The sequence below is a fragment of the Athene cunicularia genome (assembly GCF_003259725.1).
Source record: "Athene cunicularia isolate RWA chromosome 2 unlocalized genomic scaffold, athCun1 chr2_part2, whole genome shotgun sequence".
NCBI lineage: Eukaryota > Metazoa > Chordata > Aves > Strigiformes > Strigidae > Athene > Athene cunicularia.
The window spans coordinates 9,135,739-9,162,989 of record NW_020799096.1 but is presented as its reverse complement, the minus strand read 5'-3'; the positions used below and the strand labels follow the sequence as shown (position 1 = coordinate 9,162,989).

The window sequence follows — 27,251 nt, the reverse complement described above, 5'->3', positions numbered from 1 at the left end:
GAAAGAAATCAGGTCTCTTTGGATTTATGAGATAATACAAAACTCTACCTCTTCCACATTAAGGTTTTTCCAAATACCAAGTTGTGGAAATTCTGCTTGCAAACACATATAATATGAATAAAGATTAAAACTATCACATCAGATTCTTTAACTACTTTATTCATATGGTGAATGCAAGAAGTGAGGAATGATAGTTTGAAAAATTGTCCTGGCAGCATAGGGAGAACTAGCTCCTCAGCTTTGATTTACATCGAACTACAATCATAACTTTTTGTTTAACTTCTTTATGAGACTATTGCCCTAAAATATTTAATCCTTGTGCTTTATAAATTAAAACTGTTCCCAAATCTTGCAGAAATTCATATTTAGAATTAATATACTCTTAAAAGCACCGATACTTTTGATTATATATTGATGGCCACCTCAGATATCAGAGTAATTATACATGAGAAGCATAATAACCTCTTAAACTTCCTGATGCATGCCCTAAAGCTTGTTCTTCACTGTAAAAGGAACCAGCTACCAATCTGTGCAAACATGTAGTTTCCACTGAGAATTACAAAGCAACACGTCAGTGCAGGGCAGAAAAGCACTGAAGTATTCAGTTAATTTCTTTCTGTATCTAAAATCTGCAAGGTCATACTCTAAGCTACCATCCCCAAAATCAGACCATCATTAAATTTGTTGAAGTTTCTTTCACATATTGATTCTGAGGTGTATGACAAAAAAAATGACACAACTTAGTTCAGTATTTCAAGAAGTCAGGAGTTATCTGTTGGCTTGTTCCAAACCCACTGAGGGAGTATCTTAATAACTGTGCCTATTCTCCCAATGTATATATAATTGTCCTTCATTTTTAAGTCTACTAGCATCTTGCTCTTAAGAACATACGGCAGCGGAATATTAAAAGGCAAGGTTTGCTCTCCAATGCATTACCAATTTTAAATATCCAGCCTCCCAGCTTCCCAGGATGCCTTTATTTACAGCTCAAGAAACAAAATGGTAATGGCATAGCTGTATCATTTATTTTGCTCTTTTATTCCTCATTACTTAACTCTCTGAAAGCCACAGACAATCCACTTCTCTAATTGTCACGTCTAAACTCATTATTCTAATTACTAGCTCCCAAAATTTTTCTTAAGACTTTATTTTATTAACACTCATTCTTTGAATGCCAAGTAGCATTTTGACTACTTCTGCACATTAATTGAGGATTTTTTTTTTTATGCTTTCACATATTATCAGGATCTTCATTTAAGAACTACTATGTGAAAATCTACAGGATATTTTCGGAAAAGATGGTTAGATGGCCACAGTAGTTCCTTCTGATCACAGCAGCATTTTTTTTTTTTAAGGAAAAAATTGAGGTTTCCAAGCTACCTTTCATATGCAATGTTTTTCACCTATAGATTGTTCCTCTCTCAACCCTCTTCAGGTTTTTTTATTAATTTTATAATTTTATAAATAATTTTATAATTTTTGAAATACAGTACCCAGAAGCAGACTTAGCCTTCCAACTGAGACCTTACCAATGCCAAACAGGGCAGGGAAACAGCCATTTAGGCCACCTTTGCCTTTATATAATCCAGTACGATATTAGTCTTTCATCTAACAATATGACATCGACTCATGTTCAACTTCATTTATATCCCACCATTACCACCACGTCTTCCAACAACCCTTCTCCAACCCAATGTTCCCTATACTGTATTAAAAAGACTTGATGATTTCTGATCAAGCACAGTGTGTTGGACTTGCTCCAACCTTTAATTCTACTCTTGACTCTTTTATTTGTGTAAATAATCTGGTCAAGGTCCTTTTTAATTCTAATCCTGCTGCATACATTCACTCCCTTTCAGCTTTGTAGAAATTCAGAGCTGCACGGAGCTCTCAGGACATTCAAGTGCATCTTTTAACTTCATCACATGACTGTCCATGGGGCTGTGGTAACACAGGGACTGTTGGGAATGCTTTAAATCCCTGGCTTCAGGAAGGAAAACTGAGCAGAGTTCCTGAGGCCAGCCCTCCATGACTCTTCTGAGAGCTAGTCACACCCCCAGAAACTGTTTTTAAAGGAGAGCATAAGGCTGCAATGGAAGTGATGTCTTCTACCTGTAAATCAGCTCCAGATGCCTCCTACCCCTCAAGTCTAAAACCCACAACAAATGCCCGGTATCTCATAATCACATGAGATTTTGGGACTCATCCACATTCTATTCTATCACTTATTCTGAGAAAAAATGTCCGGCAATCTCAGTCCTGAGGTATTGCCTTCTATGTCAATCATGAAATACCAATAGGTATTCTTTACATAACATGAACATTAAGATACCAGGGAGTGTCTGATCACTCTTGAATCAATTTTTTTTATTACTTCTTGTACACCACATTTCCTTAACTTGTCTACAAAAGCATTACTCAAAAAACATCAAAACTTTACTACATTCAAAATACATAGCACACGGTATGTAAACCAAATGTCCCATTAAAGATTTGTCTCCACAAATTCACAGTCTGCTGCTCAACTCCTCAAAAACTCTTCTCATAGACTATTTTATCTCCAGACCCTGATTACTAACTTCTCTTAACAGCCCACCTAGACAACTTCAAGCTACCAAATAAAAAAAAAAAAAAGATCAAGTCTTTAATCTGTCCATCTTCCAACTGCATAATGCAAAAACTTAACAGATTGGGGAAGCTTGACTTTCTTTTCCAATCCTAAAAGGCTCTATTTTTGTTAAATCAAGCTCAGGTAGCAGTGTTACATTTTTTTCTCCTCCAAATGCTTTATTCAATCACTGTCAGCACTTAAGTTCATACCTCAAGGCTTGCAAACCTGTGCTTTTTTGTGTTTATTCAAGAGATACAATGTTCACAGTTTTCCAGACCTGCTTCCTTGTTCCTAAGCCACATTAAGTACTGGAAGCATGACACCCAGTCTATTCTGACAATGACTCTTTGGACATATCAGTCTCTGACAGTGCAGTATCTTCTATTATTAGAAAACAATACATCTGTTGAAAATTTCTCTGTGGACATCTTTTACCGAAGACTGGTGCAAAGACACCAATCCTCTTTTCTGCAGTTTCCACCTTCCTTAATTACCTCATTCTCCAAATTGTTCCTGCTTTTAATATATTTAAAAGTCTGTTGTAACCATTCTTAGCTAATTCTCAAAATTTCTATCTCATTCTGGACATCGTCTTGTTTGTATTGGCTATTTGGCCTATTTGGCTCAATCAGACTGCACATTTTGCTATGCAGGCTTTTTTTGCCACCTTATTTTTTTTTTCCCCCCCTCCAATTTGTTGTGCCTAGTTTAAGGGTCATTTTGCCTTTTTGTAATTACAGAAAACAAACAAAAAAAATCCTCCCTTTAATAATTTTGCATCACAAATTTTAATAACCTTTGAACAGATTACTGATCAAGACCATCTCTATAGTTGCTATTATTTAGTGATAACTGCAACCACTGCTTGAGCCAGCTTCTGAATACAACTTAGTTTCCTACTTGTATGCTATCATGAAATAATTTACAGTATCAAGAAATTTTTTTGCCGAATGATATCGTATTATGAAATACACACCATTTTTTAAAGTAGGAGCTATCATTTTGTTGGCAGGTAATCTATCAATTCATACCAAACAATTATATCCAAAGTATAACCATCTAGAAACCACAAGAACATCAATCGTTGGGGGAGGGAGTGGGCACAAAGACACAGACACTCGAAGTTATCTGTAATTTTATAGGCCAGAATCATTTGGTAAGAAGGAGTCTACAAACTGCACCTAATCCAAGGCAATCCCACATTTTACAACAGTTACTTCACAAATTAGAGGTTCTAAAGAACACTTTGGCTAGCCTTTGCCCAGCAAAACACACTGTGGTTGGCTTTCTTTTCCTGTTGTGAAAATATGAGAGGCACAGTAGGATATCCATCAAAATTATAACATTACCTCTTCTCATGAGAAGCCACTACAAATTATCAGTACAAAACAAGATGTACTGAGAAGTACCAAATGCTGGTTCTTTTGAGTTATTATTAATTTTTATGTAGCTGGGTGAAGAACTATTTCCCTTCTTACAGATTCATCAGAATCACTCAAAAGACACATAAGGCTTACTTATTATTTTTGAAGAAAAGTGTTAATTTACAGACCTTAAGAACTTTATGGATCATTATTATGGTTCACTTATGGATCTTAAGTACATTAAATAAAAGTTACATATACAATTCTAGATTCAGACCCATATGAAACTCAGGTGATACACAACACTTACATAAAACTTTTGCCATTCTTTCCAACTAATTTTTGCCTTTTTACAACAATACTGTTTGCCAACAAATGAATTAACAGTTTCATACAGTGAAAGTATTTGCAAATTCGGAGTTAAGGCTAAATTCAGGGTAGAGACTGTAAATTCCCAAGAAATGTAATCTGTTACAGTAACACAAAGTTAATAAAAATACCAATCCCAAAAAATCTTATGTTCGTAGTTTCTTTTGATTGAACTAAGAATGTTTCTAAAATTTTCTATCATTATATATTCAATTTCTTTCATGTATGAATACACCGAGTCTTTATAGGAGTAAAATTCCTTTAAAAGGCAGAAAACTAAGCACCTCATCCATATTTTAAGAAATGAAATGACAGAAAATAAAACACTGAAACAAGATTTTGTAATGTCATGAGCAACATACAGAGCAACCTGAATATGTTACAAGGTATTACTTCCTAGAAAAGAAGGAAAGAGAAAAGACAAAAAAAACCTGAGGAACACTATTTTTGGCAACACCTGTACACAAGAGAAGGGTAAGAACAATTCACTCAAATTAGCAGAGCAATAGGATGGGGCAGAGAATCTGAGAGGAGTAGCTTTCATCATTTAAAAACAAGCTACAAAATTCTTTAAAAATATACTGTCTTCAGAAAGGCTAAAAAAAAAAAAAAAAAAAAAAAAAAAAAAGTGCTTCGATTTGAAAACAATGTTGTCCTTTTAAACAGTGCCCCCTCCTGTTCAGAAATAAACTGTGACTTTCTTATTTGAAGCGCTACACAGACCATACCAATAGCAACAAATGGTCATTCCCTTGTGACCTGTACATGAATTACTTTAACCAGCCAATTTTCAAAAACTTAAAACAATCTCAACCACAGAACTGTCAAAACATATTATATTTAAACTAGTTCTAAGATTACTCTCATCAGCAAAGCCAAGTTGTGAGTGAGAACCGACAATTTGGAGCTCAAGAGCACTCAATGCAGCAGGAACGCTGAGAAATGTCCCGGAAATCCTCACAACCCTGCAACAGCCACTGCAGGGCTGGATACATTCAATCAGAGCTGTTTGGATAAGAAACTCAGTTTGCTAATCACGACTTCCAAAATGCCATAAAAGAGACAGCATCTGGCTTACTATGTCTAAACTCTTCACCTACATATGACCCCAGACTTTCTGAAAAATTATGCTGTATTTCATTTTACTATCACTCAAAATTTGCAGCAGTCCAAAATTCAGAAACAGGCAGTTCCATACAAACATTGTTCCTATATTTAAGAAAAACTGCTCAATTCTGATTAAGTAACATACCTTCTGACTTTTAAGGAGCACATCTTCCAGATTTTACATTCTGCTACAATATGTGTCTATTCAGCTGAACCAGTCACCTCTGTATACATTCCGTTAACAAAAAGCATTTTATGTAAAAGAGTCTAATCTTGACCTTTAAGCCATATAAAAATGAGAATTTTGACTGTTTTCAGAATTTCTCACAGAATGTTTCTGCTGTTCTTAAGCACAACACTAGGGAGGGAAGCATGTTTGTTTTGCTACAGTAGAAAAAACAACTTGCTCTGTTTACTTAAAATCTCAAAAATTTCTGTTCTTTGTAGCGAAGACCTGCAAGAATGGGAGACCTTTTTGTCACAGCTATGGGGTTTTTTTATTAATACTGTTATTTTTATTTCCACTAGAAAAATCCTCAAATCCAGCTTTAAAGTATCATGGGGGCTGGGAAATATGCACTCTCCGAGAAAATATTTGTTATTGCTTCAAGGCTAAAATCTCCAAATATTCAGCCCATGAAGCGCACGCTGCATCATATCACACATCCCAGCAGTTTGTTCTGACAAATGTACACACAATGTCCCCACAGACCAAATGAGCATGTTCTAGTCCAGGTTTTATTTGTATTTACTGCTCACACTTACTGTGCATGAGGACAGCACACAAAAACTGAGCATAGAAAAGGGTATCCCCTCTGTTCGATCCCTCCTAGCTCTTCAATGTAGGAAAGAAGGAACAGAAAAAAATGAAGGTTAGAATGAAGGTTCTGAAGGACTGGAGAACATGATTAGTTGGAAACAGAAGTTGGTAGGAAAATACGAGCCTGACACCAAAAGAGGTCAGTGACTCTGATTCAGTTTGGTGAGGAACTGGAGAGGGGAAGAGTCTGAACTGGCTAAACTGGGCAGTCATGGCTAGGAAAGGACAGGGGGAGTGTACAGGCCAAGAAGGAAGGGAAATAGATGTGACAAAAATACCAAGAAGAGGGCACAAAAGTATCATGTAGGTGGCAGGCTGCTAAGAAGAGTAATACTAGTCTGTAGGCCACCAGAAGTGAAGGGAGGCTAGGAGGAACCATAAAGTACTTGAATTGGGATTGATTAGACCAGATTTCATGGTGATAACACAACTTAAAGCAAGGAGAACAAAGGAAATCATAAATGCAAAGTCAATGACATCGCTACGATATTTTACCTACCATCCAGAAGGAGAAATAAGTTTAATGGAATACATACAGGTGTTGTTATATTGCAGGTGGCACATATGAACCATTCATGACCACATGACCAATGTAATATACTCCAAGGACAGCCCAGCCTCATCTGGCTCAACATCAAGCAATATAAAACAGAAATTCCTGCGTAATGGGACATACAAGAACAGTATCACACGGAGTGCACTCATTAAGCATCTGAACCACTTCAAGGATCTGGCAAATAACCTAATCCATCGCCAGGTAGTGGTTACTAACACTGTAACCATGAACACAAAATGCTGCGATAAATATGTTCTAGAAGGTGAGACCCTAAAAAGAAAAGGCTACCAGTTAGTGCTCACTATCCATTAGCAACTGTCATGGTTTGAGCTCTGAGGCAACTGAGCACCATGCTCACTCCCTCCCTTCTCCCGCAGCACTGAGAAGGGCCAAATAAGCGAAACCATTGCTCACTCCCTCCTTCCCCCCAAGCTCTGGGAAGGAGGGAAGCAGAAGACCCAGGAACTTGAGATAAGGACAAAGAAGGATGACCTCATCCTTTAAGGCACAGACAGAAAACAGACTCCTTAGGGAAGAAAAAAAGAACATAAATTTAATACAGACACTAACAACAACACTTAACAGACAGAGTAGGACCATGAGAAGCATTACCACATCTTGAAAACACCTTCCCCCATCCCTCCCTTCTTCCCAGGCTCAGCTTTCCTCCCAGTTTCTCCATCTCCTCCCCTCCAATGGTGCAGGGGGCAGGGAATGTGAGGTGTGGTAAGTCCCGCCACTCCTTCCATCTCAGGGTGGGGGAGAGAGGGGGGGAAACTTCTGGCATCCCTCCCCTGCTCCAGCGCAGTCCCCCTCTCACAGGAGACAGTCCTCCCCAAACCAACTCCGACATGAGTCCCTCCCACGGGCATGTGGGTCACCCCCACGTGTTGCAATCCTCCCAGCACCAAACTACAACAGCGGGGCCTTCCTCCCATGGGGTCCTGGTCTTCACTGGGCACAGTCACCTGGGGCGGCGTGGGGCTTCCCACAGGCCGCAAATAAATATCTGCTCCGCTGCAGACCTCCATGGGTGGGGGACGGCCCTGCTGCCTCACCATGGATACAGGGGACTCTCTGTTGTGACATGCCTCCCCCCCTTCTGCTCCTTTCTTCCAGTGACCTCAGTGTTCACACAGATCTTCACCTCACAACTTCTCCTCACAACTCCCCCAAATGCCCCCAGATTCCCCTTCTTAAATACATTCTCGCAGAGGCACGGCCCCTGTTGCTCACTGGCTCATCCCTGGTGCAAAGGCAGGTCCGACTTGGAGCCAGGGGAGCTTCGAGAAGCTTCTCACAGGAGGTCACGGCTGTAGCCCCCTCTCCTGCTACCAAAAAAAACCACCACTCAAACCAGGACAAGACTCTGAGGTCTGAAGACAATTGCAAGACCCATATTTTCACTCAAATTTTGTCACAAATCACTGTCTTTAAAAAGTGAAAGCACCGCTCCTCCAAAGTGATAACAATGATAACAATGTGACAACCATGATAACAATGATAAGAATCATAACTATTTGAGCACACCCTCTCTGGGGTAGCACGAAGGAAGGATATAATGCAGTCTAGAGTCAGAAAATTACCTATCACATTTTTGGATGGCCCCTAAATTTAAAAAAAAATTAAATATCCGATTTGATTTACTTATACTTGCATTCAATAACTGAATGAGACCAAAAAAACCCAAGAAACTTAAAGACATCTTGATCACAGCTGCTATACAAGTTATGATGTAGAGTGAAACTGATTCCTTCAGATTACTTGCTTATTAATTGCATTCCATAACTATGAAGTTTAAACTTGAAAGGTAATATGGTTCCAAAAATAAGAAACTAAAACATTCCAGACAGTTCCATTAATGAGTTAAGTAAATGGATAAAGGAAGTAGTGTCCAGTAATCATTTGTAATTTTTTTTAATGGACCAGCTATAATGTCTTCAGCATGTATACTAACAAGAGAATGTAAGAAAATTAAAAATCAGAAGTTGGAAAAACACTTTGATTCTGACACACCAGACATGTTTATTTCTTGGTTATTTGTTATCTAATGTTATGCCAAAATGTCTGCCTCTACATATTATCACATCTAAAGCATAATGTGGCTCATGATCGTCATTAACAATGACCAATATAATTTTGCCTGTTAACAACAGTTATGATACATAAAATACACCCTTAAAAAAATTCATACTCAACACTGGCTGAGTTAAACAGCATAAACTATTTCAATCTCCTGCTCAAAGACCTCAGAACATAATTTACGTTATATTGTGTATGCATTATCCTTCACAGGGCTTGCAGACAGCAAAGGGCTTGAGAACTAACATATTTCTATTATCTCTTGCACAGCCTGTACATGAGATGCCAAATGATGGATGAAACCCCACTGTTTAGATGTAAAAGGAGTTACTGTAACCAAGATAATTTGTCTCAACAACGTTGAACATTTGGGAAGACAACTAGTCCATTTAATTCAATGTTCTAGGCCAGCACACCTCTTACATCTGACAAACAATATTTCTCTTCAGATCTTCCTTAACTCATATTTTCCATACTCCTAGCTAGGCATTTTATATACACATAACTTTCTATGGCTTTACTGAAAAACCTGAGACTGTGTTCTCAGCCTCTTCCTATCTATTATATCTGAGCTCTCAGGAACCTACTAGATTCAGTGTGTCTCAGTTCATTCCACTTCAGTACCAATCCTTATGCTTTTACGTTGTCACAAGCACAGCTCCTGTCTTGAGTGGAGAACTGAGCACTTCTTGATGGCCTTTCAGAAGGCAGTTAGCTGCTTTCTACACCAATCTCTCACAAAACCAGCCATCCAAGTTCAGATGCCTCAACTTATATCAACCTGGGTTTTGGGTCAAACATTACAATGCCCAGTGCCAAAACATCCCAGATACTGCTTACAGACAAATTTCTGTGCCCAAAGCCGCACTATTTTTAATAGGCCTCCACATCCAAGAAACCAGAAGAAAAAGCACATCACTTGAACACCATGAATAGCTAACAACATGGGCGAGAGGTGCCTTGCAAAAGCAAAGGATTGCCAGCTAGGTCCACTGTTTGCTTCAGAAAAGGAAAGTGAATTTAATTCCTATGTTTACATGAACAGCTTGACATGTTCAGTTACTTTTTTGTTTGTGTGTTGGCACTGGCAAAGTTATGACAGGTCTTAATAACAACACAGAATCAGACCAAAAGTTCACCTTACCTGGATATACAACTACAGGTGATTTACAAACATTCATTTATCGATTTGTTCTAAGAGCCTTTTATATTGGATATCCCTTGTCACCTGTTGGATGTCCAAGACTTAAGGAACCATAATTTAGGATCACAAATTGTTTTATGGGTGCCTGACAAACAACACTTAGCTCTTACCTCCTGAACACCTTCAACCTCAAATGATCATTGTCAATGAATAAACACACAAAAAAATCTTTAGTTTGGTATTTATGTATTTTTTTAATGTTTATGTGTTTTTCATTATGTGTAAACTCTGTGCTACACAAAGCTTTAAACAGCAAAATTGTATGATCTTTGTCCAACTTGTTTTAACAGTAAGATGAAAGTGTGCAGGAGGTGAAACCAGAGGTAAGTGACCTAGAAAGAGGATAGAGTGGCTGTTTGATCCTACAAGTATATAGTTAGGAAAGCCAAGGTTAACCTGGAGTTGAATTTGGCAAAAGATGGGAAGAGCAACAAGAAAGGAGTCTGCAAGCAAATCAGTGACAGAAAGACAACTAGGGACAACGTGGACCTACAGCAGAATGAGGCAGGGAAACTGGTGACAAAGGACATGGAGAAAGCAGACGTATTTAATGCTGCCATTGTCTCTGTATTTCCCAGGAAAGATGGCCCTTGGGAGTCCTAGTCCTGAGACTAGAGGGAAAGCATGCAGCAAGGAAGACTCACCCTCAGCAGAGGAAGTTAGGGAGCACTGAAACAGAACATACAAAAATATGTATCCTTGTAGCAAAGGAGGCCAACAGTATTTTGTGATGCATTAGGAAGAGTGTCACCAGCAGGTTGAGGTCCCTCTACTCAGCACTGGTAAGGCCACATCTGGAGTACTGTGTCCAGTTTTGGGCTCCCCAGTACAAGATGTGGACTTACTGGAGAAAGTTTAGCACAGAGCCACAAAGATGATTGAGACTGGAGCGTGTGACACATGATGAGAGGGCAAGACAAGTGAGACTCTTCAGCCTGAACAAGAGAAAGCTCGGGGGGGATCTCAGCAGTGTATATAAATACTAGTGGGAGGGAATGAGCGAGAGGAAGCCAGACCCTTCTCAGTAATGCCCACTGACAGGACAATGCCATAGGCAAATTTTCTCGAAATGGGAAAATATTTACTGTGAGGGTGATCAGACACTGGAAGAGGTTGTCCAGAGCAGCTGTGGAAATCCTCAAAACCCAGATGGACACAGTCCTGAGAAACCTGCTGTAGCTGACCCTGCTTGAGCAGGGGGGTTAGACTAGGTGGTTTCAAGAGGTACTTTCAACCTAAACAATTCTATGATTCTGTGCATTAAAGAGTATCTTTCCTTAGGATCTCACTTCAAGTAAGGTTTTTGTCTATTATCAGTAAAATACAAAAGCATTCAAAAAGCTGACATGTAGTGTGAACGGAAAAACAGATTTACCAAACGAAAGGCCTCACGTAAACTGTAGCTTGGATATAATTTTTATTCTATTTCATTAATTATGGGTACAGCAAATAAACAACAGAAAAAAAAGCAAAAAACACTTGACAGATTCCAGCTGAGATTACATGCACAAGCAAATGTGTAAAACATTGTGGTAACTAGCCACTGACCAACCTAAAGATGTATTTAAACAAAGAGATTCTCAGCAAGTCCTGAACGTAATTGCTTTTCTGCTCCTGTCTTCTTCAGACATATGCCACACAAACAAGATAAATACATCTCAACAGACTAAAAATTTGGTTCTTATTACATTATATCAGTACACAGTAACTAAAAAGGCCAAAGCTATTTACTCTTCAGAAATTGAGGCATAATAGGGTTTTGAGTAAGACTTTAAACGAGTCTACAAATATCTGCAATTTCTGTATTTTAATTTAATTGTACTTTAGCAGCAGACTTTATATGCACAGATCCTTTAATTTTAGTGCTTGATCAAGATTTTTTGGGGTGGTTTTTGAGCAGTTCTTCAGACTTAAAATTATTTTTACATATATGCAGTTCTTGACATTCATATGTCTACTTTCCTTTCACTCTTCCCAACACTTATCAAGTACCTACAACTCCCCTAACGTTTCAGTTACCAGGTGATAGACCGTAGCAAAGTAATGTAAAACTTCCATGAACGTATAACTTCTAAAAGACACAGATGATTCAAGTGTAATAAAGAACACTGAGATTGGAAACCTGCAATATGTAAACTGATACAGTAAAACTGCTGGAGAAAAATAAAAATAATCTGAGTTTTCAACTAGTTCAAAGCAAATCCAAGGAGCTCAGCCAACCCTGGCTCATTTGAAGTCAACAGGAACATGTCGGGCTGGCATGATAACGCCACTGTCGAACAGCTTACAAACTGCTGACATGGTTGCTGCCTCCCAATTTTTCTATACCTGTTTTTGAATGGAACAGTCAAACTCACCTAGTCTTTCAATTATCTTAACTGACATCAAAATAATATACTTCCATACAACCACATGACTTTTATAACAAGATGACTGGAAAAGAGGAAATAATGAACACAAGTAATGGAAATTAAAATACCTGTTATTGAACAGTACACTATGTGAGGAGCAATCTTTTTAATGTCTTCATAACCTAGACCCATTTCAGCCAGTTTCCCAGGGACGTAGTTTTCCACAAAAACATCAGACACCGCTGCAAGCTTTAGAAAGAAAAGGATGAGTAAGATTTGTTAATGAGCTTCCAAGAGTTCAATAAATTCCTCATGTAACAGTGTAAAAATCTCACTAATCAAAATGGTTCGAGTCTTTCTGACAAAACAAAACTTACAAACCTAGACAGATATTTTTTTGTCCTGTTAGACCGTGCATCTCTGCAAACTACATATTAGAGATACTGTGTATCTAGAAAGAAAACTGTCAAAATCCTAAAAAGACTAGACAAAACTATAATATAGTATCAGTATCACATCAATTTCCCAAGACTTGACAATATTTTACAGAACAATCATAACCTTTATACCTGCAAATCACTTGAGAAAAACAAGAAAGAATGCATCTTTTTTCCTCACACTTTCTCTACCTTAGAAATAATTTTATAAATTGTTTTTCATTTTAAAATCATTGATTACAATTACTGTAACTGAAGTCATATAGCTCACTTCTTGTATGTAGAACCAGAATAGGGAACCCCAAAATTTTATTGGTTAAAATGAACACCTTAAAGTCATCTCAATTAGAAAAGTGCTGTCAAGCTCTGCAATGTGACTTTCCCCATCATATCTGAATGAATTACCAAGTCCAAAAATCTACTGATGTTAAAGATTATCTAAGTAGACAGACTCGTGCAAAGCATTTGACACTGTCCCACACAACCACCATGTCTCTAAATTGGTGAGACATAGGTTTGCTGGAAGGACCCCTTGGGGCATAAGGAGTTGGCTGGGTGGTCACACTCAGAGTTGCGATCAACAGCTCGATGTCTGAGTGGGGAGCAGTGACAAGTGCCGTTCCTCAGGGATCAGTGCTGGGACCAGCGCTGTTTAACATCTTTGTTGGCAACACGGACAGGAGGATCAAGTGCGCCCTCAGCAAGTTTGCCAGTGACACCAAATTGTGTGGCACAGTTGACATGCTGGAGGGAAGGGCTGTGCCATCCAGAGGGACCTGGACAGGCTGGAGAGGTGGGACGTGCAAATCTCATGGAGTTCAAGAAGGCCAAGTGCAAGGTCCTGCACATGGGTCGGGGCAATCCCAAGCACAGGCTGAGCGAGAATTGGACTGAGAGCAGCCTTGCGGAGGAGGACTTGGGGGTATTAATGGATAGAAAACTATGAGCCAGCAATGTGAGCTCACAGCCCAGAAAGCCAGCTGTGTCCTGGGCTGCATCCAGAGGAGTGTGGGCAGCAGGTCGAGGGAGGGGATTCTGCCCCTCTACTCTGCTCTTATGAGACCCCCCTGCAGTGCTGTGTTCAGCTCTGGGGACACCAACATCAGAAGGACACAGACCTCCTTGACTGAGTCCAGAGGAGGCCACAAACATGATCAGGGTCTGGAGCACCTTCCCTGTGAGGACAGGCTGAGAGAATTAGGGGTGTTCAGCCTGGAGAAGAGAAGGCTCCAGGGAGACCTTACAGCAGCCTCCCAGTACTTAAAGGGGCTATAGGAAAGATGGAGAGGGACTCTGTATCTGGGAATGTAGTGATAGGACCATAGGTACTGCTTTTAAATTGAAGGAGGGTAGATTCAGACTAGATATTAAGAATAAATTCTTCCCTGTGAGGGTGGTGAGGCCCTGGCACAGGTTGCCCAGAGCAGCTGTGGCTGCCCCCTCCCTGGCAGGGTTCAGGCCAGGTTGGACGGGGCTTTGGGCAACCTGGACTAGTGCAAGGTGTCCCTGCCCGTGGCAGAGGGGTGGGAACTAGATGGTCTTTAAGGTCCTTTTCAACCCAAACCATTCTGATTAACATAAAACCTTCATGGGCTTTAAATTACATCTTTTTTCTTTATAAAAGTTATAGATATATATATATACACACACATGTTTCAATAAGACTAATTAAGACCTTCTGAACCAATAGAACTACACATTAAAAGAAAGATGTATGCCTTGGGGGAATTGTAGGGTTTTTTGCTTAGTTCCTCCCTGCCCCACCAGGAATTTAAGAAACTATTCCCTGACAGGCACACATGTTTGTGCACTTTAAGCAGAACATAAACCATTTAGTTTCTTAATGCTATTTGCATCTGAGAGTCACATTCTCTGACACTATGAAGTTGTTGTCTGATTAATATATAAAAGTGTATTAGACTAGATTCTATAAACTAATGTCATCATAACAACAATTGCAAGCATTTTCATTCTTACGTGTTGGCTCTTCAGCTGAATCCAAGGCCAAAGAAGCTGCCAAGCCAGCAAGTATTTAGCAGGAAAGACAGAAACTGACTCTTATTCAGACAAGGCAGCACACAACTTACGGATGTTTCAATTGGATGCACAGAAGAGACAATAACATTTACAGAAACTAAGTTCAGCATACAGTAAAAGTGCATTTTAAAATAGGTTATTAAGTATTTTTAAAGCGGCTATGTCAAGAACCTGTAGGACTATACTAAAATGAGAAACAGTCAAGATTCTTAATAAGCATTGCTGAGTTTCAATGTGGACAGCTGGTTGGTTTATTAATTCATTATTCCATAGAAGTGAACAGAATATAACTTTGTGGAAGTAATTAAAAAAAAGGTGATTGTCACAAGAAGGTTCTCAAGAAGATCCAGTTTTCCACAGAGCTAAAGCAATTGCTAGTAAAAACAGAAGTAGGTCAATCAGGTCTACAGCTGTCTTAATCCTCTGTGCAGGATTAAGAGTAAGCCACCAAAGTAAGGTAAGGGGAACACAATAGGGGCAAGCTATTTGTTCTTTAATACTATGCCTTTATGAAAAATTAAGTTAAGGGGGTTTTATTTTCTATTTAAATCCTTCACAGTTCATACAGAAATGCTTTTCAAACTGGTAGCACTACGGCCTTAGCTTAATTCATTCAAGAGAAAATCAGCTAGAACTTGTGCATTGCTTTCACCGTGATTCTATAACCTATCCAATCTACAGTGATTGTATGGGCTAAAATGGTTTGAGAGCTGCTGTCCGTCTCACACCGAAGAACCATCATCTCCTACAAGCCACTGAGGAAGGAAGCATGACATGCAGGTCAGAAAGCACCACACCTTTGTACTGAGCAACACACATGGAATGACAGTGCTAGGTGAGGACTCAGTGGGCCCAGTTTAGCAGCGCATATATTCTCAAAAAGAAACAAACGTGATTTTTCAAAACATCCTGTTAGGTGCTTTGCCAGCTCTGCCACTGAAGTGTTCATGACACTTGGAAATAGTCTTTAATGCATAAAGGCAGCAGTCTGTCTATAGTACCTTCTTCGATGCTCACTGAACCAAGCATAGGCACCCAGGCTTCTGCCATTCAGACTCTGATCCAAAAAAACTGTATGTTCTTAAAGCTCAAAGGGATTTTCAGTCTCCATGGGGTTTTGAGTCCACTGTCAACTGAAATTTCACACTTCATGTCCTACAAGTCCTCTGAACACGTCACTTGTGTTTTAAGCTCTACTAACAGAGCAATACAGATGTGAGTTAGAATACTATGTACTCCAGATAGGACACTGATGTGCTCAACATCTATACCTCAGGAAAGGAAAAAAGGCATCGTGCATGCCCAAGTAGTCATTAAATTGAATAACAATAACAAAGAATGATGCTATTAACTTGATAAAGCAAACTATTCATAAGATTTGAAGGTTTTGTTTGGGGTTGGGGGGGGTGTGATTTGGTGAGGTTTTTTGGTTTTTATAAAACTCCACACAGAGGAGAATATGCAGTCACACATATAAACATATATACACAAATACGTACTTGTGTGTGCATAAGTGTGAATTGTGTGGATATCAAGTGAGAAAGCATGCGTAAGACACGCTGACCTATCAGCTAAAGGTAATGAAAAGGAAGAAGGAGTGCCATCACCTCCCAGCAAACTGAGTTCTCCCAAATTCTTCATGAAAACCAGAAAACTTAATTAGTTATGGCTAAATACTCCGGAGAAAGGTATCCTCAGGGTTCTTTAAAATGACAATAACTGCTGAATAATGCTCTAAAGAGATACTGAGCCATATGACAACAAAAGGATGTCAGAGCATGGGACTGGTGCAGATACCATCACTGAAAATTAATTTTCATTCAAGAATACATACAAATATTTGGAAGGCAGTTAACAGTGAGCCAAAAGCATTAGGAAGGAAGACAGGGCTTAAAGTGACACAGAATAAAGAAACATTAAAAAAAGAAGACTAAAGACTAGTTTTGTGGGAATCATGTAATAGTGTAATTATGAAAGAGCAGACCCTTGGACAAGTATTTTGTAGTGCTGTGCCATAGGAAAAAAAGCAGACAGGAGTCCTGATTTCTTCAGCTCACTTGATACTACTGCCTGAATTATCAAGGCTTTGCTTTTGTCATATATCTGAAGACTCTCTACTTCTTTGTTTTTAATATAATTCTAGATTCTGAGATTTGCCTGCTTCTACCCATATGGAATTTACAAGAGAGGGAAACAAAATTTATTCTAGCCATGCTACCTTTCTTAATATATAAATTATAACCTTATTACTTTTCTTTGTAGGGCTTAGGCTCGGGACTCAATACATATTTATCTATGAGTAACTAGTGTCACAAACTTGAATTTCTCCTTGCCATCAATTGCTTTATAGACATGAACACTACTTTTCATAGTAACAAACACATTGCTGAGTAATACTCAATTCTATACACAACTGTCCTGATGTTACCAGGAGACAACTGAAAACAAAAGCTTGTTATAGATAACATTCTTTTTGACAAAACGCCAAAAATAAGTTATATTCTGGTTCCATTGGAGATGCAATAATAGAATGTCAAGCCCTCAGCACCAAATACTTCCAAAGACTATCACCCTAAATCAAGCAGAATGAAGAACAACTCCACAAGGAGAGTCACAGTTCAATAATGCCTCATCACCTCAGACACAATGTTGCTATATCACAGACAGGGATGCCATTGATTTAAGGAACAAAAAGCTGTAGTGGTTATGAAAGCAACTTTATTAAAGGAAAGAAACTATAATAAATTACTTTGTCACAGGAGATCTCCTCATTTCCACAACTAGCGTGGTAAGTATCTAACAGAGGTAGTTCTCGCACTAGAAATTCCCTAACAACACGTCTTAGGAAGTAATTCTCATACATACGTGACTATTTCAGTGACAGCTAAGGGAAAAATTAATATTGCTGCCGGCAGAAACCATTTGTCTGTAGCTCTGAGTACTCTTATTGCCAGCTATCCTATCTTCAGCATCATGATAGCTCCACATTACAGTGGTACAAGAGAGCTTACCTGTAGGAAAAGGGTGGGAAGCCCGGCACTGAGTTGACAGAGAGGATGCTGCTCTTGCATGACAAATGAGGGAGAAGAAAGGTGCTGCTCTGAATTTAAAATTATGTGGGATTTAAACTCAACCAGGCACCTGAGCCTCAAGTACAAAGGGTATATTGCAAATTCTTAAGTCACCAGCTGTTCAACTCCACAGACCATAAAAAGGTTCTCCACATCGCAGGCAGAAAGTTACACATTTAAAACCAGAATCAAGTAGCAATCTTCCTGCCCAGATGTCAAGACGAGAAAAGGGGAACTTCCTAACCACAAATAGTGGAAATCACATAAAAAGTTTACACTAAAGCTGTCTTTTCTCCAGCTCATCCTGACTCATAGGCCCAGATGCCCTTAATTCTTCAAACAAGTCCAGCCCACATACATGGAATCAGTGGACATCTTGCATAGTTCTTCCTTTCACCATTTTTAAAGGTCAAATAACAAGCTAGTCTTCTTATGTGAGAGGAACAATCTTCATAGCCCTTATTTAGAATCTGACTAGTTTATCCAAAACCACATCTGTGTTATACCATGCAAAATTATTCCAAATTACAGTGTCTGTTTCCAAAACCTTTACAAGATAAACATACAGCTTCATAACAAATCAACAATAAATAGTTCCATTCTGCAAAGAGAAAAGGCACTGCAGAATCCTGAGCTTACAAACTCCAAAGATTTGCATATGTAGTATCTTTTACATAGTTGACAGTAAAGGAAAATGGTCAAAAGTATCAGACAACCTATTTCCATTTAATGCAATATTCACACCAAAAAATAATACCAAATTCCACTTATTTCAGGCCACATACAGTCCCACTGTGAAAAAATGCTTGGAACTGATTGAAACAGTAACAGAAGCCAGCTCACCCTCTTCGCTGTGTTAGTTCTGAAGGGCTAAAAACACAGCACGAGCCAGTAGCAGGTCTTCTGTTTCTCAAGATCAAAAAAGGGATGACAAAACACAAGTTTCACAGAATGTGAAATGTGGGGCTTTTATTAATTTTTCAATGGAAAAAATAGAAAAAAAAAAAAAAAAAAAAAAAAAAAAAAAAAAAAAAAAAAAAAAAAAAAACAAAACAAACAACCAACACACCCAACAAATACTAAGTTTGACCTACAGGACAGTATTTCTCAAAGATACACAGCAGCTCAAGTCATGAATACACCGTAACATTCAAAAACATGCAAATACTGGAACGCAGTATGTCCTCTTTGTAAACTGCTCAACTGACTTCATCAGATCAGTCCAGCTTAAATCTTTCTAATCAAGAAGTACAGCAAGCTCATATACAGCAACATTAAAAGGAGAGCACTAAGCTGTTAGACCTTTTACTCACAATATTTCATTTGAAGCTTCTGATGACGTTTTCATGTACATTTTATATTTAAAAATCATTAGAAATTACACTGAGCATTGAGTCCAAAAGCACAGAGTACAGAGGCTACATAAGAAATTTACTGCACGCGTACATATTTTTAATTATCAGAAATCAAGTTAATACTTGAAGTGAAGATAGTTTATTCTTTATTACTCAGGATCAAAATAATACAAAATAGAAACAGGTTGCACGCTACCGAAACCTACCTCTCTGATTAGCTTTGTTCCTTTGGAATCCTTCATGTTGATGGCTATACTCTGGGGATTAAAAAAAAAAACCCACCTGTAATTTATGTGAAAGTCCCTTCTGGGGATTATCAGCCTCTTCTAAACATAACAACAGTCAAGTTTCACACTACAATTCAATCAAATAAATAAATTTTAACAAACACCCCACCTCCCCCTGCAAAAAATATTCTGTAGGGTAAAGCAAGCTGAACTATCTTGATAACGGATCAGAGAAGCACCAAAAACATCTGACAGATGTCCAGCTGGGAGTTGCACTGCAGTCTGTTCACTGCATGTTTGCACAGCACCTACTACTGCCAGTACAGGTGGGGACACCAGAAACATTTGTTTCAATGGCCACAAGCCTTTAAACAGCTCAAGCACATCATGAAACTTCATCTAAATCCTGAAGTTTCCCAAGCTACCGTCAGCCAACCTAACCATGGTATGATGCCTGCTCTCCTCCAGCTCCAGCTGATGCAGGGCAACTGAGCTGACGCATCTGACAAAAATGATCCTTTAAATAAAATAACCTTTACTTTCAGCCAGGTTCATTTTCAGCCAATTTGCAACAGCAAGTGAGGACTGGCAGAATGACTCCTGCCTTCGGAATTTGCCTCAGCTGACCATAGCACCACACCTGAGGTTTGAAGCCTTTTTTGTTCAGAAGAACTCTTCATTCTTCTCCTGAAATTTATTCATCATAACTGAAGGCCAGTGTAACTATTGCTCCATTATATATGTTAAGAATCAAAGAAGTGTTATGTCTTCAGTTGTAATTACAGAAAACACAGGTTAATGTTCATTACAGTGCTCCATTTACCTTTTTATTTCTGTTGACACTGAGAAAATAAACACTCTCTGTTCCAGCAAAAGGTGGGCCCCAGGCTCTTGTATCATCACCAGCTCCTGAAAGAAATATCATCACATTTTCAGAGTTGTCCAATAACACACTGCCAATAAATAAAAATAATTAAAAGTTTTCCTCCAGTGTCATATTTAAACCACCTAAGCTTCACTTAGCAGGCAGGACAAAAATTAGTTTAATATTAGGATATTTGTGTCAAAAAAAAATCTAAAAGTGAACATGATTAAGGAAAGTGAGAACAGTGTTTGCTAGTGCTAGGGTTACTTTTAGGCTTTAAAATATTAATATACAGCCACAGACCACCAATATATTTGTGGGGGGTTTGATTGGGTTTTTTTGTGGGTTGGGTTTTAGGGGTTGTTTTAGGGGTTATTGGAGAGGGAGAAGGTTTGCTTGTTTTTTTTAACTAAAGCAGAGCTACCATAGCATTATTTTAGGCAATTCAGAAGAATTTAGAAGGAGCTTCTGCCCTGCACTGAGTCACATAGAGCACATGATCAATAAGCCATTCCTAAAACACTCTGGACACAATGTCATGATACCACTGATTAGCCGCAACTTGCTAAGCTGCATGCTGCAGAATGCCAACAGAAAGAAGCGCTAGCTGTAGCTGGTGCAAACCCCCACCTCCAGCCCTTCCAGAAATGCTCCTGCCTTACAGAAAGGCAAGATGGCATTAAAGCTGCTGCAGACATTGATGTTGATGTATGATTTATCCTTAATTTCCAACTTTAAACCTTTAAATGTCACGAAGACTGGAAATCTATTTTAATTACAATTAAAACTAAGACTGGCAATCTATTTTATTTAGAATTAAAGCTAAATTTAAATTCAGATATAATCATCATTCTGAGTGCTAGCAAGCATGCACGCTCCTATATTTATTTCAGTATCTAGACTTTATCTACCTGTTAACTTCATGTGAGTGAAAACTTTCCTTAGTGAGGCAACACAGAAAACTCTTTGGTACTAGCATAGATACAGAAACAAGCTGAAGGACCTTCAGTCTAACACAATACAGCCACTGTCATAATTATGCTATACACTATGGTAACACAAAGTCTTAAGCCATTTAAGGTCAACTGTGGTAGAAGTTACACAAACATTTAAATTACTCATCATTATTTGTACTGTTCAGTACCTCAGAGAACTATTTGGGTTAAACTGGGAATGTTGGGGGAAGAAAAAAAAAAAAAGGTATCTCTTCTGTATATTACCACTTTGAAGCCATACAAAACAAAACATTTCAGTAATATTTTACATGTAGGACACTAATGTGGTTACTACCCTTTATGGATTAATACTCCTGTGAAAGTAGACACCTTCTCACAGAATGAGCTATTTACATTCTAAAATGTTTTAAATTCAGAATTCTCAGGCTGCCCTTCTCCTTCAATCACAAAACAAAACTCATAAGAGCTGCAATGAAAATCTCCAAAACCATTACTTCATACTTGATTGCTGACACTGCTCCACTCCTACTACCTAGATACCTGGAATAATATCACTGTCAGTCTCATCTGATAGAAAAAAAAATGATGCGGCTTCTGCCCTGTCACAAAAGTGAAAGCATTTGAAATAATAGTGAGTGATTAAGGATGACCCGTAGGTTTCCATGACAAAACTTTTGTTAGACATCGCATGTTGTTAAATGTTCAAACATTCAATAGTTCCTGTTTAGAATAAAATATAGGGAATGTGATGGGTTTTAGTATATCAAGTGTGTAATTACCTTCAACAGCTCTTTTCAAAACTAATAATAACACCAGAAGAGAGAAACTTAAAACATGGAAACTTAAAGAAGAAGAAAATGCACAACATCATAACACGCAGCTGCTATGGCAGAAATACATGCCTCAAATGCATAACGATGCATAAAACTGAAAGCCAAATGCGGGGAATATTTCTAAAAAATAGAACTGAATGTCATGCAATTTGTTACTCTTCTTGTATGGTCTTATGAACTAAAAAGTGTAATTATTCCATAAGAATGAAGTATTTTTTACCACTACTGAATCCTCAACAACTCTTTGAATAAGTGCATGTGCTGAGTGGAAAAAATAAAACCATTGTGTTAAGCTACAATACACAAAAATAAAATAAATTCTACTTATGAAACTAATTACCCAAATCCAATCAGACTCAGAAGGAGCTACACAAGTTTCTGCATCTGAAAACACACACTCGAAGCTCATTAACCTCAGACACTTTCGGCGCTAGCATGAAGATTTTCATGCAAATTCAGAAATCTTCCCTTTCCAATGAACTCCCACCTCCACCCATACAGGAATATCAGATCCTGGGCTATTATTTTCTGCATGAGGTAGTTGTATCTTTACTTTTGTTTGCTTTGCACAATTCCAAAGAAAGATTTCTCTGACGAGGTAATTTTTAATTAACAACCTGAAACTTTACTATAATATTGAAACTATTCTCAGGAGAAAGTTGATATAGTATGCCAAGTCACCTTATACTCCACCAGTCAGAATGCTTGTCATCCCCACTAGGATCTGTATGATACTACACAAAAACAGTGCTAACAAACAACATATATATATTTTTAAATGCTCATACTACGTTCTTAACTTGTAATAATAAAAATATAAACAGAAGTTGAAGTTCCTGTTTCCAAAATTATAGTGCCTGTCATTTTATCAGTATTCTAATCCTGAGTAGTAAGATGTATTTCTATATAAAATTATCCAAGATCATACATATATAAGCAAACCTACTAATAACTAGTTCTCTACCATGTCAGAAATAGTACAAGATACAAAATGTTACCAAAACTTAAAGACTGCTGGCTCAAAAAATATACAAATAGCTACAAAATTAATTTTTTCTTAGCACAATACCATACACACACTGTCACCAAAAACACACCATCACCAAATAAACACAGCGTCTTTCTATATATTTTCCAAAGCTTTCAGTCTTGCATTTTCAGTCATGTATTATTAAAAATAGTAAACCAACTATTTGTTAAACTACCCCACATTCTTCTTATATCTAAAATAGATAATTAAAAAATCTTACCTGGTCTTTCCACTTTGATAACCTCAGCCCCTAGATCTCCCAAATTCATTGTGGCAAAGGGCCCTGCAAGCACCCTGTAATATTAAAATGAGATTGTTTTCTTAGTTTTTCCTATCAGAATATTTGGATCTAGACAGGCTGTTCCAAATTACAGACAAAACACAAACCTTGTTAAATCAAGAATTTTCACACCATCCAATGGCTTTACATTACTAGCACCTGACAAGAAACAGAAAACAGTAACTTACTCTTCAATTCTTTTTTGTGAGATACATTTCTCATTATTTGTCTGAAACAAAACATCTGGTTTTATGACACTCTCCCATCTCCTCCCTCATCTTCCTCCCCAAAGGGATATTAAACCTTTCTACATAGGTAGGTTGTCAAAAGTAAAGACTTTAAATGTTGAAAAACCTTATGGCTAATATTGCAGAACCTATTCTAAATACCTACAATAAAACTACGTTTTAGAGATATTTTTATATGTGCCTTCCATAAACACTCATATAGCTTTTAAAAACTAATATGAAGAAAGATCCGATAAAAGCATAGCAACCATCAGAATTTCACAAACTAAAGTTAATGGGTAGCAGACCAACGTGAAGCACAGCATCCTTGACAAAGTGTTTTGACCTGTATAGACCTATGCACTTTGCACCACACTAAAAGAGCATCTGCATTTCAAAAAAGAGGTTACAAAACTGAAGACAGAATATATGAACCAAATACACCTTCCATCTTTAACATTCAATGGCAGTCACACATGCAAGATAACCACTAGAAAATCACAATGCTTTCCTGCTTTGCCTCACCCTTTGCAACCTCACTAGCTCTAAGAAACAGCAATGGCAATAAGCATCATAGAGCAAGCAATCTCACAGTCCAGACCACAGGTTTGCCACCTATGTCTCGGGTGACCTTAGGTTGTTTTCTGCTAATTCAGTGTCTTTAAATGCAGACTGGGGATGCAAACACTTCACACCACCCCACATGGAAGGTAATTTCATTACTACTTGGAAGATGGTCTTATACCAAAAAAAAAAAAAAAAAAAAAAAAAAAAAAAAAAAGCCCAAACCCAACACCTGGCCAGTAACACCACAAAATTAGACAATTTTTGCATCTCTTTTTGGTGTTTGTTCAGGTAAGAGAAAGATGTAAAACATGGGGAAAAATGAACACGAGAATCCCCATGAATTCAAGGATAAAGTTTTTTACAGACCAGGAGGGAGAAAAGAACCACAGCCCCTCAAAGCACACAGGGCAGTGTAGTGCATCTCCCGAGCCATGGAGCAGCAAATGCCTGTGGTACCTGCTCCACACTCCCTCCATCAGACCCAGCCGCCACCCTTCTGCCACCCCCATAACTCTTCCTCCTCCCTTACTGAATATATGGTAAAGAGATGGATACAGAGAGGTGTATATATAATAAAAAAGCTATAGAGATATGAAGCAGCACTGGGAATTCAAGGCTTCTGCTAAAATGTTTTCATTCACTGTACTCAGTGAGAACACTTGCAACCCATTCTTCGAGACATCTTCCTCATTTATTAGCAATCGCTCCAGAGGGATTTGGGTTTAACAGGCTTTAGTTTTTAATACAATATGCAGACCAAGCAGCACATTGAAAATGTGCTCATCTAGGAGTGGCCACGTATCTTGCACATTTCAAAGCCTTTAGGAAACCTCAGGCTGCCGCCTCTCTTCAGCGCTGCACACCCCAGTGAAAGTTTCAGGTGTGGGCAAATGCTTGTGCTAGTGCCCAGTAACCACCACAGATCCTCCAACGTAACCTCTATTTTATCAAGCTGGCTCTAGTTGAGCAAACACTTAAGCATATGTTTGTCTGTTAAAGAACTGAGTGCACCATGTGCTTCACAATGGCATTACTCTGTGTTTACAGAAAATATGTACACAACAGCTTTACTGAAGAGCACAGCTCCTTAAAAACACATATATCTATCTCATTTTAGTTAACAAAAAGGGTCCATCTTCCTCTATTCTTTCCACACCTTTTAAAGATGCGCTGTCTCACTCAAAGGCTCACTTATTCTCCTCCTGAACTAGCATTTAGCGTTACTGACACACTACCAGAACAGCAGCAACTTTTCAGAGCCAACAGGTTCTCTACCTGGGGCTGGCTGAATTACAGGAAACCATAAAGATATTTCTCAAAGAAGCCTATAAAGTGTTAGCCTGTAAATATTCATTTATATGTAACTAAAACTGATGAATCCTTACCAGTTATCATATCACTCACATTACGGTAACATCTCCATTCAGGGATTAGGCCTCTGCTACAGTTAGAAGACAACAGGAGAGTACCATTGTTGTTTCAGAGACAAACAGACCATTGTGATTTATTTTTTTTTAATGCTGATAAATAACACTCATGTCCACAATGACAAAGAAATGCTAGAAAGTTATCAAAAACTTGCTTTTGAAAATCTGAGAAAAAATAGCCCCGTTAGTGTCTTCAAACCAGAAGAACACAAATATTCACCAAAGAAAACACAGAGGACCTAGATTTGCATTCCAGCAAGACACTAATTTGCTGGAACAATTACAATAGAAAGCCTTCGGACTGCTAGAGAACCAGCAGCTCTGGTACACTGATCCCGAGTACCAGAACACTATCAACCCCTTATTGGAGGAACAAAAAGAAACAAAACCACACCACAAATGAGCAGAAGAGATCAGAATTGATCAGTACTGACCAGCACGTCCCGGTCTGGGGTTTTTTTTCTTTTTTTCCTCTCTCCTCGCTAGCTTCTTAACAGGCACATACCCAAAGTTAAACATTTCCCACAGAGTGTTTTTTGTTGGAATTCTGGCTCAATAGTCTAAATTCTCTAAAATGCGAGCTCACATTTTTCTCTTGTATTTTTGCTTTTAATTATTCCAGTAACTTGGCGATTGAAAGAAAAATCCACTTGCCCAGCTAACTATATCCTATTTGTAAATTCTTTATTTCCATGCTGCTCTTTACTGTAAATTAGATAGTCGGATGTATCTCTTGTAAATAATTTGATGAAAAATACATAGACCCACTCGCTCTCAATAGGATTTAAACTCTTTAGTGAAGCCTGGCAGGTTGTCCCAATGGTGGTCTAACATAAAAATGTGCATAAGCAACCAACAGAGAGATCATTCTACAGAACAGAAATTAATGTTCATGCCCATTTTAAAAAAAAAAAAAAAACAAAAAAAACAGCTTTCCTTTATACCTGTGACAGAAGACAGCACTGAGAAGAGAGCTGATTAGCACATTTAATATTTTTGCAGGAATGCAAGTTGGCAGTAAATAGATTCCATTCCAATTACATCCAACTCCAGAGGACTCCTCTCCTTAAATCTATTGTCTCTGATTGCAAAATCGATACTTTTTAATTTACACATGCAGCAAGTAACGATCAAGTCCATCACTACCGTGGGTTAATTCTCTATCAGTAGGTACACTCCTGGCAAGGGATGCACTTGGTATGTTCATCTTAGGAACCAGAAGTCCGAACTTCCTCCGATTCTAATGCAATCAACGCAACTGTTAGTATTTTCCCACGTTATTAAATCGCAGAGAAATCTGCAAGCCAGAGGAAAACGGCTGTGTGCCAGCTTAGTTTTATTTTTCTTCGGTAAAAAACACTGTACGAAGTTAAAGAGTTCCGTAACCTTTGAAACAGTCAGGCCCAGAAGGGGAAGCGGGCACTGGCCCCGCTGGCTGCCGGCAGAGCTGACCCGCTCCCCGCCGCTCCCCGGCG

At 38.4% G+C, this 27,251-nt stretch overlaps 1 protein-coding gene across 1 annotated transcript in view; it reads right to left on the bottom strand.

Annotated features, from left to right (window-relative positions):
* Positions 1-23,714, bottom strand: part of SUGCT (succinyl-CoA:glutarate-CoA transferase) — a 330,401-nt gene extending 306,687 nt beyond the window's left edge. The window contains exons 1-5 of the mRNA XM_026843996.1: positions 23,663-23,714; positions 23,496-23,569; positions 20,415-20,500; positions 19,571-19,621; positions 12,593-12,713 (exon numbers count right to left, since the gene is read on the bottom strand). Coding sequence (XP_026699797.1) covers positions 12,593-12,713; positions 19,571-19,621; positions 20,415-20,500; positions 23,496-23,544 — 307 coding nt within the window. The 5' untranslated portion in view covers positions 23,545-23,569; positions 23,663-23,714. The remainder of the gene's footprint in view (positions 1-12,592; positions 12,714-19,570; positions 19,622-20,414; positions 20,501-23,495; positions 23,570-23,662) is intronic.
* Between the last annotated feature and the right edge of the window lie 3,537 nt (positions 23,715-27,251).